This window comes from Paroedura picta, chromosome 13 (assembly GCF_049243985.1).
Source record: "Paroedura picta isolate Pp20150507F chromosome 13, Ppicta_v3.0, whole genome shotgun sequence".
Taxonomy (NCBI): Eukaryota; Metazoa; Chordata; class Lepidosauria; order Squamata; family Gekkonidae; genus Paroedura; species Paroedura picta.
Window position 1 is genome coordinate 18,093,960 of NC_135381.1, and position 12,473 is coordinate 18,106,432.

The 12,473-nt window shown below is 51.5% G+C and overlaps 1 protein-coding gene across 2 annotated transcripts in view; it reads right to left on the reverse strand.

Moving 5' to 3' along the window:
• LOC143822709 (gamma-aminobutyric acid receptor subunit gamma-4) overlaps positions 1-11,704 on the reverse strand; it is a 41,980-nt gene extending 30,276 nt beyond the window's left edge. The window contains exon 1 of one of the 2 annotated variants that reach the window (XM_077308174.1): positions 11,075-11,704. In XM_077308174.1, the coding sequence (XP_077164289.1) occupies positions 11,075-11,181 (107 nt within the window). In that variant the 5' untranslated portion in view covers positions 11,182-11,704. The remainder of the gene's footprint in view (positions 1-11,074) is intronic. The other variant, XM_077308175.1, reaches the window with a different exon arrangement.
• Between the last annotated feature and the right edge of the window lie 769 nt (positions 11,705-12,473).

The following is a 12,473-nucleotide window of genomic DNA, read 5'->3' on the forward strand; positions in this document are numbered from 1 at the left end:
TCTTTTTTGTTTCCACTGGGGATGCTGCTGTTTACCTCCTCTCCAGTCTCCCTTTCAAGTCAATATCAGCAGGGAACTAAACCTTGTGTAGCCCCTTCTAAACATTTTCCTGGTTACATTTTTTTTTTATATTCAGTGATCTGAGACTAGCAATAGTCTCATATTGTTAGACTTATGCTGCATGTAAAAAAAATTAAAAATTAAAAAATGAGTAGAAAATTGAGCTTATACAACAAGGAAGGGGAAAGGATGGTGGAAGGCGTCAAGTGGGTGGAATGACCTCAATGTGTTTGAGGGGTGACCTTCGAGGAGTGGCAAAAGGGTGGGAGGGAAAATCTGAAGGAATCTGTACACACTTGAATGACTGGTATGGAAGCTAAACAGGGGGGAAATTGGAAGAAAACCTGGGGAAACAGTGACCAAAAAGCAAACTGAGAACTGAAGGGAGGAAAATCAATGGAGTATGACAAAGAAAGCCCAATGGACATGCACAGTGAAATATGTCCAGTGGGGAGAAGCAAAGAAGCAGATGGCTAGCTCTTCCAAATGAGAGAAGGGATCAGCAAGAACCAGGGTCAACTGGATGCATGTCTTTTATGCATTTGTAGTTGGGAGGAACTTGCAGGATGAGCTATTGAGGGATTCACATTGGATCTACCAGTAAATCTGCCCCTTATGCTCAGACATCCTACATACAGATTTGTGCTTCATCATAACTATAGGATTTAGCCTTGTGCAGCAGTAGCTCTAACACTGAGTTAAGGACATTATTATTGCTGGAATATCCTACACCAGCCTTCTTCCATTTTCCCTGCTGGACAGTCCAGAAGTACAATGTCACTCCTTCTGCCCGCCCTGGCTAGGATTGATGGCTGCTCCCCCCCCCCCCCAAAAAAAAGCAGTGTTCTCCATGTTTCCTTACTTTCTAAAATGATATGTAGGACAGTCACAACTCACTGGCTGAAACCAGCAATTCCTTCTCAAGTAAACATCACAGGAGGAAAGCAGCCTCAGACCTCCTTCTGCCAGAAGCTGACTGTTGTGGAATGGTTCCCCATCTTGTGAACAGTCCCCGTCCCATACAACCATTTCAGAATATACAAAAGACTGACATTTCACTACCTAATGGTCACTACAGTTATAAATAATGGCCAGAGAGAGCAATATTGCTAACCCTAACAATTTGGGGGCTGCTCAGTGTTGAATGGGGTGCTTCAGCACATGAATCTGCCTTATGCTGAGTCAGACTGTTGGTCTGCCAGAGTCAGTATTGTCTACTCCATGGTCTCTGGTCAAGATCTTTCACATGGTTTATTATCTGGCCCTTGCTTTTCCAATTGCCTATTCCAGGGCTTGAAGCCGGGATCTTCTGCATGCAAAGCAGATGCTCACCCATTAAGCCATAGCCCCTCCCTGGAAATCTTAAATGTTGAATTTGATAGTGTATTTGCGCTTAATATTGTAGTACTGGAAAAGATGCAGAAAGGTGTAACCAAAAGGACCAAGGGTTTAAGTACAAAAAATGGCTAAGGAATTTGAGGCTTTTTAGTTTCAAGAATAGATGGCTGTGTGCGGGGGGAGAGAATGCTAGAATTCATAAAATTATGCATGAGAAGGAGAAAATGGATACAGAGAACTCCCCACCCCATGTCTTCACTCATAAACATTTACTGAAAATGATGGGGAGTAGATTCTGGGCAAAGGGAAGTAATCAATTTGCTAAATTCACTGTCATAGGATGTAGAGATGACCACAACTTTAGCTGATTTTAAAGAAGGGTAAAGTAATGGAGGATAGCTGATGATTGAACAGTTGATGTAGAGGCAACACAACAGGTCAGGGGGCAACCAAGGGGCAGGCTTTGGTCTCCATGGTCTGCTGGCAGGCTTTCTGGGGGCATTTGTTGGGCCACTGTATGAAACAGGATGTTGGACTAGATCAGTGGTTCTCAACCTTCCTAATGCTATGACCCTTTAATACAGTTCCTCATGTTGTGGCGACCCCCAACCATAAAATTATGCAAGTGTTCTTTCACAGAAATTAAACCGAAACTGACCAATGGCATAAAGATCCACTGTTCATGATTGTATATAAGTTTTTTTCTTCTTCTGGGGTTTCTCAGTTCAGTTCTGCCTCTTGTCCCACCATGCCGAGCTCACTCTTTCCCGCTGCTCCAGACAGACAAATGCTCTATCTCGATCTACCCTGCAAGGCTGTTGTGTGGATGGCGCTCCCCTGCCAAGTTGCTTGCCGTGCCGTGACCCCTGTGAAAGGGTCGTTAGATCCCCGAAGAAGTCCTGACCCCCAGGTTGAGGACCACTGCACTAGATCCAGCAGGGCAGTTCCTATGCTTATGGAAGCAAGGAAGAATATAAATAAACACATACTTGCAATAAAGCCCGTCTCAATAAAAAGCTCTCATTTCCAGCTATGTTCCTACCAGCCTTTTTGTCTGGAAATGTGTTTCTGCAAATTTCAGGGGAACCTTGAAAATACCTCTGCCAAGCAGTTGCAGACCAGTGTTTCCCCTGCAGTCCTTCCATCTTTTAAAAGAACTGGCTTCTGGGAGTATGTTTGGTCTTTAAAACAACTGCAGTACTAACCTGTTCAGTCTGAATGGCAAAGTGTTACTGGCACACCTGGCAGAAGAAGCAGTAGTTAGTGACAGCCACAGCTGCTCTCAGACAGATGCAGTTGTCTCTGCGGATTTCTATGCTGTTGTGAACACAGAGGCGTTTATAACAGCAACAGAGCGTCCCCATGGAAGTTTCCCCAGTACTTCCCACACCTTAACACTTTGTGGCTGCCACTCCCCCAACAATGGAGGGTTTCCCACCAACCATTTTAAAAATAGGAAATACCTAGATTGCTGTAGCATTTTAACATTATTTATTTTTTCCCAAAAGAAGTTTTTAGCTCCTTTGTTGAGGAAATGTAAAGGGAAATGTGGAGCCCTGACTAAAGCTGTCTGCTGAAGGAGTGGAAATGGCAGCCATGGCAGGTTAGGAGGGGGCAAGAAGAAGCAGGAGGAGGAGGAATTGGTAATTATATGCTGCTTTTCTCTACCAGAAGGAGTCTCAAAACTGCTTCCAATCACCTTCCCTTTCCTCTCCCCACAACAGACACCCTGTGAGGGAGGGGAGGCTGAGAGAGCCCTGACATTACTGCTCAGTCAGAACAGCTCTACCCAAAGGAGTCTCAAAGTGGTTTACAATCACCTTCCCTTCCTCTCCCTACAATAGACACCCTGGGAGGTGGGTGAGGCTGAGAGAGCCCTGATATTCCTGCTTGGTCAGAACAGCTTTACCAGTGCTGTGGCAAGCCCAAGGTCACCCAGCTGGTTGCATGTGGGGAAGCACAGAATAAAACCCGGCTCACCAGATTAAAAGTCCGCACTCCTAACCACTATACCAAGCTGGTGCAAAATGGTACCAGTGTCAGCAGAATATGTATCTTCCCATCCACACAGTGTTTAAAAGTACACGTTGACTGTGGTTTTTCTGAATGGATCGTACCTAATGAGGCTGGGGGCAACTGGAGCAAAGCAGCAGTAGATCCAAAGAGGGCAATAGTCATGAACTGCTTGCGAAAACAGCACTGCTGTAAGGAATCCAAAGCAGAGTAAGATGTCCAGGTGGAAACAGCAAATGATAAAAGAAAGAAATCCAGCACATAAAAGCAGCAGGAAAAATGATGACAACAGCAAGGGCTCAACAGGAGTAGAAAGGACATATAAGTCAGAGAAATGCAAAGGAAAAATTTAAAACCACCTGGTGCATAAAGCTTAACAAGCTACATAGCAACCTTCTGTTGGGAGGGCAAACGACATCTGAGGCACCACCACAGAGGAGGCCCCGTCCTCCGTTGCCGGCAGAGGCAGATTAAAGGCTGGATTAGATGTGACAAGAGTCCCCAGCTGCAAGAGCCTGCAGTGGGGCAGGTGAGAGACACCCCCACCCCAACCTTTCCAAGTGTTGAAATTGTCACTCACACAGCCGTGGCTATTTAGGTACTTGAAAAGACATACAGGGCAGAAACAAGATCTCCCTCATCCCGCGGCACTGTGGACTGAATCAGGCCCATGTAGCCTTTTTAAAATGTCTCATCAGGCTTTAAAATGGGCCAGAGATGGGGATATTGTCATGTCTAGTTTGGCCCTCAGACATGACAGAGCCCTAAACTATGTTCAAGAAGTCCCTTATAGTGGTGCTCCCCAACCGGTGCTGGGCCGCGAAGGCCGCGGCTCCCTGCCTCCGCAGGGCCACACCGGGCCGCACATGCGCATTTGTGCCATGCGCAGCTGCAAACACGCATGCACGGCACCCCACGCATGCAGATTCGGGTCACGCATGCACGTTTGCGTCATGCATGGCCGCAAACGCACGTACGTGGCACTCCCACACATTTGCGTATACGTGGGAGTGCCACGCATGCACGTTTGTAGCAGCGCATGGCACAAACGTGCATGCGCGACCCGGCCACGCATGCGCGGCATGTGCGGCCGGGCAATCGCCCTCCCCGCCGCTGCCGGTCCGCAGCCTGAAAAAGGTTGCGGACCACTGCCTTATAGCTTAGATCTCTCCATAATCCGAGGCCCTACTGGCGCCAGCAGGGGCTCATGGGAATTGTAGTCCATGGACATCTGGAGGGCCACAGTTTACCCCTGCAACAGTAGCCTATGCATCAATCCAGCTTTGGTTGCAAGCCACCCATGTCATATTCGAAGGACTATGTGTGTGTGAGTGTGTGTAATCAGAGCAGGGCTACTGCTGTGGACCTTACCTGTTTATCTTACACCAGTGAAACAGTTTTGAGAGATCAATCAAAAAATAAAGAGCAGATGCTAAGAAAGCAAAGAGAAATGAAATCAGGAAGGTCGATTATGGTGTTCTGTGTGAGCTCACAATTTGGGCTGGGGATTGCTTGCAAGTACATGCTTGTAAGTGTTAGGTTTATCTCTGTGCAAGGGTAAATAAATAGAGCCACTGACAGATAGCTTTCTTTTTAAAAAATGCACAGTCCCTAAGGCAGATAGAAATTAACTGGAATAGCACAGAAAGCAAGCAATACAGGGTGGAGGTGTTTGATGTTGACTAGAATGTTGCCCTTTTCAACAAAAAAGCAAGGATTTTTTGACAGTTCTCCCCAACGGCTTCACATGTTTGCAAGATGCATGGGGGAAACCCCATGTACTAATGTGCTAACAAAAGTGGGGCAGGCAAATTTCCTCAGATAGCTTCCTGGTCACAAACCTGGGAGGGCTCAGTAATACGCAGTTGCTGTGAGGGGGTGGACATGACAAGCTCATGCCGAAATTGAGCGCTATATTAAGAACTGTGCAGAACCACTGAGATAATTCCATTTCTATCTGATAATGGAAGAGCAATGAAGCCGCACTGTGAAAAACAGCCAATGGGGAGAAGGCTCTCCTTCACGATCTACAAAATATCCCAGGATGTCATCTAATTGGAAGGGAGGACCAAAGAGCTGCTTGTCTTTGTAAGACTCCCCCTATCCTGCTATACTGGGCCACTTGGGAATGGCCTCCCATATAACTGCTGAAAAGCAATCAGGAGCACCAGTGACAGCAAACAATGTGGGGTTAGGACGATTCCCTAACAGGAACTCCTCAAATCTAAGCCCTCCTCTCTGACCCAAGCACAGGCAGTGTTGGAGATGTAACCACCACTTTGAATAGGTGGACCTCTCAGTGCAAGCCTCTTGGTGGCATAGCCTGTGTGCGACTCTGCTGATTGGTAAAAGTCCCTGCCGGTTACACAACTGTAACATCTCTTCTCCCTCTCACCCTCTTGAACTGTGTGTCAGACAGCCGGGTGACAGAAGGATGACCAGAGCAGATGATCTACGAATAGTATTGAGTGATGATTTTCCAGTGTGGTTTAGTGAGAATGACTGAGGTTTTGATTAGTTATTTAAATACACATTCCCACAGATTTATTCACTGAAAATGAACTGCTCAGAAGTAGTGTTCAAAAAACTTCCCTGGTTATCAGTCCAGCCCAGAGAAATATTGTGAGTCCAGCCTTTCTTAGACAACAAAGAACCATTCTGGTGGCAACCTCTACAAAGGCCTTCTAGTGCAGGGGTAGTCAACCTGTGGTCCTCCAGATGTCCATGGACTACAATTCCCATGAGCCCCTGCCAGCATTTGCTGGCAGGGGCTCATGGGAATTGTAGTCCATGGACATCTAGAGGACCACAGGTTGACTACCCCTAGTGAACCTTTTTTGCATGGCTTAGGTGGGATTGTTCTCAAGTTGATGCAAGGTGCTTCTTTAACATGAGTCACACATTAATGGTCTATCTAGCCTAGAACTGCCAGTGTTAATCCTGACCAGAAGCTGTTCTTCTGGGTCTTAGGCAAGGATCTGTCCCTCCTCTGACACTGAGCTACATCTCCCCAAAGGCACAACAGTGGCTGTCCTTTACCACGGCATGACTGTAAAACCTTCCTGCTTTCCAGTTTGAGGCTGGTGGCTGGTTTAAGGACTCCACTCCCTGCCTCTGCTTTCCAAATAAAGATAAGCACAAGAAGCTCTTCTATTTCCCAGGTGTAATAAGAGATGGCTTGGTTCTTGCAGGCACAGAGCAATTAGGGAGGTGGAGGGGCCATGCCTTGTGTCTGTTAATGGAAATGTCACACGCAGCAAACATTTTGCAATCAAGAGCAGAGCAGAAAGGAGGAGATGCTGCTTTGCACCCGAGCAGTTCAATCTGGCAACTCATGAAAGGTGCAGCCCAGCTCCAGATGGCTCAGGGAGAATCAAAGAGGGAGACAATCCCATGCTTGACATATTGGAACACCTGCTTGTCAAAACAACCACCTCTCTTGACCAAGCCCTGCACTGGAATGTAGTAGATAAAAGAAGGAGTCTGCTGGAGCTTGGGGCATGGATGTGTGTTTGTACAGAGAGGGGATTTGTCCAATGGCCTTACAGGGCCAGGACGGCATAGAGATAGCTTCCCTCTGTTGGGATGTGTCAGCTGTGTGAATGATCAGCCCTAGAAGAGGACAGATGGAGTTTGACATCCCCTCCTTGGGCAATGCTTGACATTATCCCAAGAGCATGCAGTTTCAGCAGGCCCTAATTGCATTTGGCTCAAGAAAGGGCACACTGCCCTCAGCTCCTAATCATGGCCGAGAAGTGGGCGTGTGCACGGCAGCCTGATTGGCAGCTTCTAGAACGGAGCATCCCCATGGAGGAGGGCCAGCTCTGTCTCAGGAAAGTTCTATTCCGTTCACCAGCTTAGGTGGTCTGCTGACGGGCCCCTCTGTGCATGATGTAGGACACTTTGGGAAATATTAGATGATGCTGATGCAAAGAGATATGGTGGAGGGTGTAAGCTTGAGGGGGGGGGGAAACGATGGAGGAGAGCAGCAAGGATGTAAATTGATTGTGGACGCTGAGAGAATGGGAGAGATTGTTCTTTCCAAAGAATAAGTCTGGGGACATTCAATGAAACTGATTGCCAAAAGGCTCAGAACAAACAAAAGTACAGCTGTCTTCATGCAATTAATAATTAACATATGAAATTCATTGCCCTAAGACACTGGGAAGGCCATTCATCTGGACAGCTCCAAAAAGATCCCCATTAATTTCATGGCTATTACCTAGTACAGCTCTCGACTTTTTTTTACTGTTCAGAAACCCTGAGACATTTTTCAGGCTTCGAGAAACCCCAGAAGGGGTGAGATCGTGCAGAATATGGTGGAGAAGCAGAGCGGTGGACATGCCCACCCAGGGCCCCTTCACTTCCCCCTCCCCCTGGCCCATCACTGGCCATTTGGGGAGGGGCCGACATGTCCATCTATGGTCATAACCACCTGATATGCATTTAACAAATTTTAAAATTATATTTTAAAAAAGTTAACTCTCACCCATTTGGGAAATCCTTTCAGGGCCATGAAGGAACCCCCGGGGTGTTATTGCGAACTGCAAAAGGCAAGTGCTGTCCTGAGCTCCTGGAGAGCTCCCAGATCACCTTCCATGAGCCACCAACTCTAGTGACGAAGCTCAGACTTCATGGACCGTGGTTTGGCCTGCAGTGGCTCTTGTGGATTCTTACGGCAGCCTCCATCTTCCACATCATTTTTAAGCACTGTGGGGGGTTTCGAGACACTCTGTCCCCCCTGCATAGTAAGATATTGAAATTCGGATGCAATACCCATGCTGGGGGCAATGATATTCTGGCCCTTCTATCTCTGCTTGTCCCAAGGCCTTTGTGCACAAATAATTCAGCTGTATCTGAATGTCGTATGTGGTATGTAATGTATGTCATGTAGTATGAAATCTAATGTAGTATGAAAAAAAACATGCTATAACTGTTAAGGTGTCAGACCAAGTTCTGGGACATGCAGGTTCTGTTTGGAGCTCATTGGGTGTCCTGGGGCCAGACGCACTCTCTCACCTAACCTACCTCACAGGGTTGTTGTGAAAATAAAATGGAGGAGGGGAGAAGGAGGTACGCTACCCAGGGTTCTTTGGAGGAAGGTAAGTTATCTTTGTTTTGTATCCGAAGGACAGAGAACAGAAGGAAGTGATCAACATGATAAATGGCCACTTAATCACACACTACTCTGAATTTTGCATTGCATTTTAATAGAGGGCTCGGCCCTCTGACACGGTGTCCAGTTCTCTAATAGAATGATCGCCATCAATCTCTGCACAGCTTGGCTCCACTTTCCGATGATTTTTTAATAATGTTAGCCCCCCTCCCCCCACTCCCCGTTTTTTCCTGGAGAGATTATCGGTCACCTTCATTTGATTCTCTCTAAGACACACAAGTACTGAAATCCATAAGGTCTTTCTCCCCCCCCCCCAAACAAAACAAACAGAACAACAAGAACAACAGATGATTAATCAACCCAAAGCAAAACTATTCTGAAAATGCTGGCAGGGAGGGGGGCTGGCTGAAGCCAAAGCAGCCCCCAGACACTCAAAGGGAACCAATGACATTCTTTAAGGATTTGGGGAAGTCAAAGGGGGAACCCAGAAAGAAGGGCTGCGGAGTGGAAATCCCATTTTCCCTCCCTGCGGTGCTCCTTGTGTACAAGCCGGGCATTTACATTTGCATACAATCTGCACCCAATCCAGCAGACTGCACATATGCAAATGATCCAAGGCTGATCCGAGCGCAGGGGCAAACATTAGCATACAGATAAGTGCCTGCAGCCCGGGATGCGCCTGGCCCTGGAGTGAGGGGGCTCCTGGTGGCCCTCTGCGGGTCAGTCCTGGGCTCCCTCCTCTCCCTCCCAGGAGCCTTTGTGGAAGGATTTCATGGTCCTTAAGTCGGCTTAGTCCATTAGCTCCAGCCAGTCAAATCTCTCTTCCCTGGAGAGCTGAGGGAAATGATCTGCTGACAGCATGTTCTTTCCCTGTTTCCCCCATTAAACTTACCAGCAGAGCAAAGAAGACTGGAAACAACACCTCTTCCCATTTGGACTTCTTCTCTTCTCCCCCCACCGCCCCATTTACACCCCGGGCGCAGCAAGCTTCCTTTGCAATGAAACTGTTGCCCAAGCCCAGGGCTTAATATAAGCAGGGAATGGTCAAGACTTCACCCAAGAATTTTTGTCTAGACCAGTGCTCTGCTCAGCCCAGGAACCGACAAAGTGATCATTGAATGCCTCCGTGTGCCTACTGGGCTTGAAGAAAGTCCCAGCTTCAGTTCCTGGCAACTCTCTCCAAAGGGATCAGGCAGCAGGTGATACGGAAGAGCTCAACTCGAGACCCTGGACAGCAGCTGCCATCTGCACATGTTGGATAATGCACTTCAGAAGTAGATTATCCTGTTCCACACAGGGAAATCCAGCTGCAAAAGCACACTGAAGGTGCATTATCCAACGTGTGTGGAATGGTCTCTGGTCAGCCTCAGTTCTGCCCTTGATAGACGAAGGGTCTGACTCGGTACCAGGCAGCATCATGCTTATTCGTCCTATTGGGCTCTGTCTGGCTACCACATCTTGGTGCGGAAGATCAGCTGCAGAGGAAGCAAGGACTGTGGCGGGCAGAAAAATTGCCTGCAGGAAATGGTTAGACCGCCAGATATTCAGGGCTGATATGAACATATTTGGGCACAGGGAGCTGAAGAAGCCACATTTCCCTTCCTCTGTAGCTGGTGGGGGACGTGGCAGCCGGACTCCGGGGGGGGGGGGGGAGAAAGCGGCAGGAGCACATTGCCTCCGCTCACCTGCGCACACACTGGCCTGCCACAGCTGGAGCCACAATGCCTTTTTGGACAGACTAGGCATGGCCACACCTGCACTCTCAGTGGAGTGAATCTGCCTCACCCCCATCAACTGGCCATTGCATCTGAGCCAGAAAGGTGTGGAGAAAGGTTTCAGCATTTCTCCTCCTCCACAGGCTCTCCAAAGAGCAAATCTGAGCATCTTCTGGCATCAACCGACTTTTGATCCGGACTCCGAAGGTGTCTTTTTTGGTTCGGGAGCACATGATATGCTCTGAAAGGTGGACTTGAAAAGTGTGGCTTGACAGTCCAAGGATGTTCAAGGTGCAGGTGGGGGATTTCTAGCCTATCTCAACAGAGTTCCCCCCTCCCCAAGTTTAAAGAGGTCCACATAATGAAAAGCCAGAGGGACATGAAAGCAGGAGAGACACCCAGGGGGGGGGTGGAGGGAGAACCAGCCTGCAGCGCCTGCAGAGGATCCGTCATCGCTTCTGAGAAGCGCCTCTTCCTCCCCTCTCTTCTTCCAGGCAGCCTCCCCGTGTCCCTTCTGCGGCGTCAAGGCCACGGAGCTGGGCCGCCTGCTCCCTCCGCACCTGCTGCTTCGCCAAGCCCCGCGCAAACGGCCGTCTCGGCGCTTCCATTTTACAGGCACGAAGAGCGAGGCCAGGTAGCGATGGCCGGGCGATCCTTTCCCTCCGCCCTGCTCTCTACGGGCTGGCTTTTCCCTTTCCAAGCGCAGGGCCACCTACAACCCGACCCCCCCCCCTCCCCCAACCTGCAGCTGCCCACGAGGTTGCGGAGGGACCGGACGGCTTAGGGGGAGGGCGAGGGAGCGGAAGCCCCCCTCCCGCCCGTCGAGGCTCACCTAATCCGCAGGGCTGGGCAGATGGTCAGGTACATCAGGAGAACTTTCCCGGACATCGTCCTCAGCGCGTCGCTCGGGCTCCCCCAGACGGGCCGCGCCGTCGGCATCAAGGGAGGCTCCGGCGACGCTCCCCCGCTCGCCTCCGCTCCCGGGCGTCCTCGCTCAGCCTCTTCTGGCCGCCGAGGGCAGTCGGCGCGCCGTCCTTCCGCGGCCCCGATCCGGCGGGTGCGCCGGGCAAAGGGCCCCGAGCCCGACGGGGCGGACTGCGACGGGCCGCCTCTCCGCGGAGCAGCCCCTGGTGGACGCCGGGAGACAGACGCGGCCGCGCGGGGGACATCCCAGGGGGAGCGGGACGGGCGGCGAGCGCGGGGGCCGAGGGCCGCTCCCGGGGGGCTCCGCGCGTCCTCCCCGAGGGCTCCGGCGGCGGCGGCGGCTGTTACGAGCAGTGTCGTTCCGCCTGCCGGCCGCCCCCTCCCGCCTGGCGCGCCACCGCCGCTTCGCGCTGGTCCGGGGCAGGGGCGCCACCAGCGGGCATCTCTGCCGCCCTCCCTCCCTCCCTCCCCGGCACAGCGGCAGCCGAGCGAGTGAGCCAGGCAAGGAGGCGAGCCGACGGGCAAGGAAGGGGGCAGCTCTTGTCGCCACGCCCGCCCGCCCGCCCGCCCGCGCGGGGTCCTAACGCCCCCTCCCCCGCACGCCTCCCCCGTCCGCCGAGTTCGGGTCTCGCAGCCCCTCCGCCTGAGCCGGGCCCGCTCGGAGCCCGCCGTCGAGCGAGGGCTCGGCGTGCCTCCGGGATGTCTCGGCCCTCGCCCCTGGCCCCGCCTCGCTTCTGCCACTGCGCCCAGGGGGCCGCCGGGCCCGAGCAGGAGGTTGCCGGTGGCCAGACAGCCAGCCTGGCTTCTGGGGGGGGGGGGGCGCTCCGGGACTAGGGGTAAGGGGGTGCCAGGCTCCCAATAGGGGTTCCCTACTCAAGCCCTCGGGGAGGTCTTCCGGGCTACCGTCTTTAGAAGCCCTGCTGACACTTCGCTCCGTCTCAGTCCCACCAACCCACGAGCTGGAATGGGGGCGGGGGGCAGAATTGGGCAGGCAGCACAAATGCCTCCCCACCCCACCCCGAAAGGCTGCAGAGGCCGAAAAGGAACGCGCTGGAACAGAAGCCCCCCCCCCCCCCCGGACCGGAGGGGCACCTGGAGGACAGGTACCTAGTGTGCCACAATACCATGGGCGCCACGGAGGGCACGACCGGCCACCAAAGCCTGGGAGCTCCCACAAATGTCCGGCGGGGCCAAGCAAAGCACCCCCCCCATCCCCTGCTGGAGGCAGGTTCCCGCCGGGGGCTCCCTGCAGGCACACAGGCTCTTGGAAAGCACTTCCTGCCCCAGTGAAGTGAAAGAAATTCAGG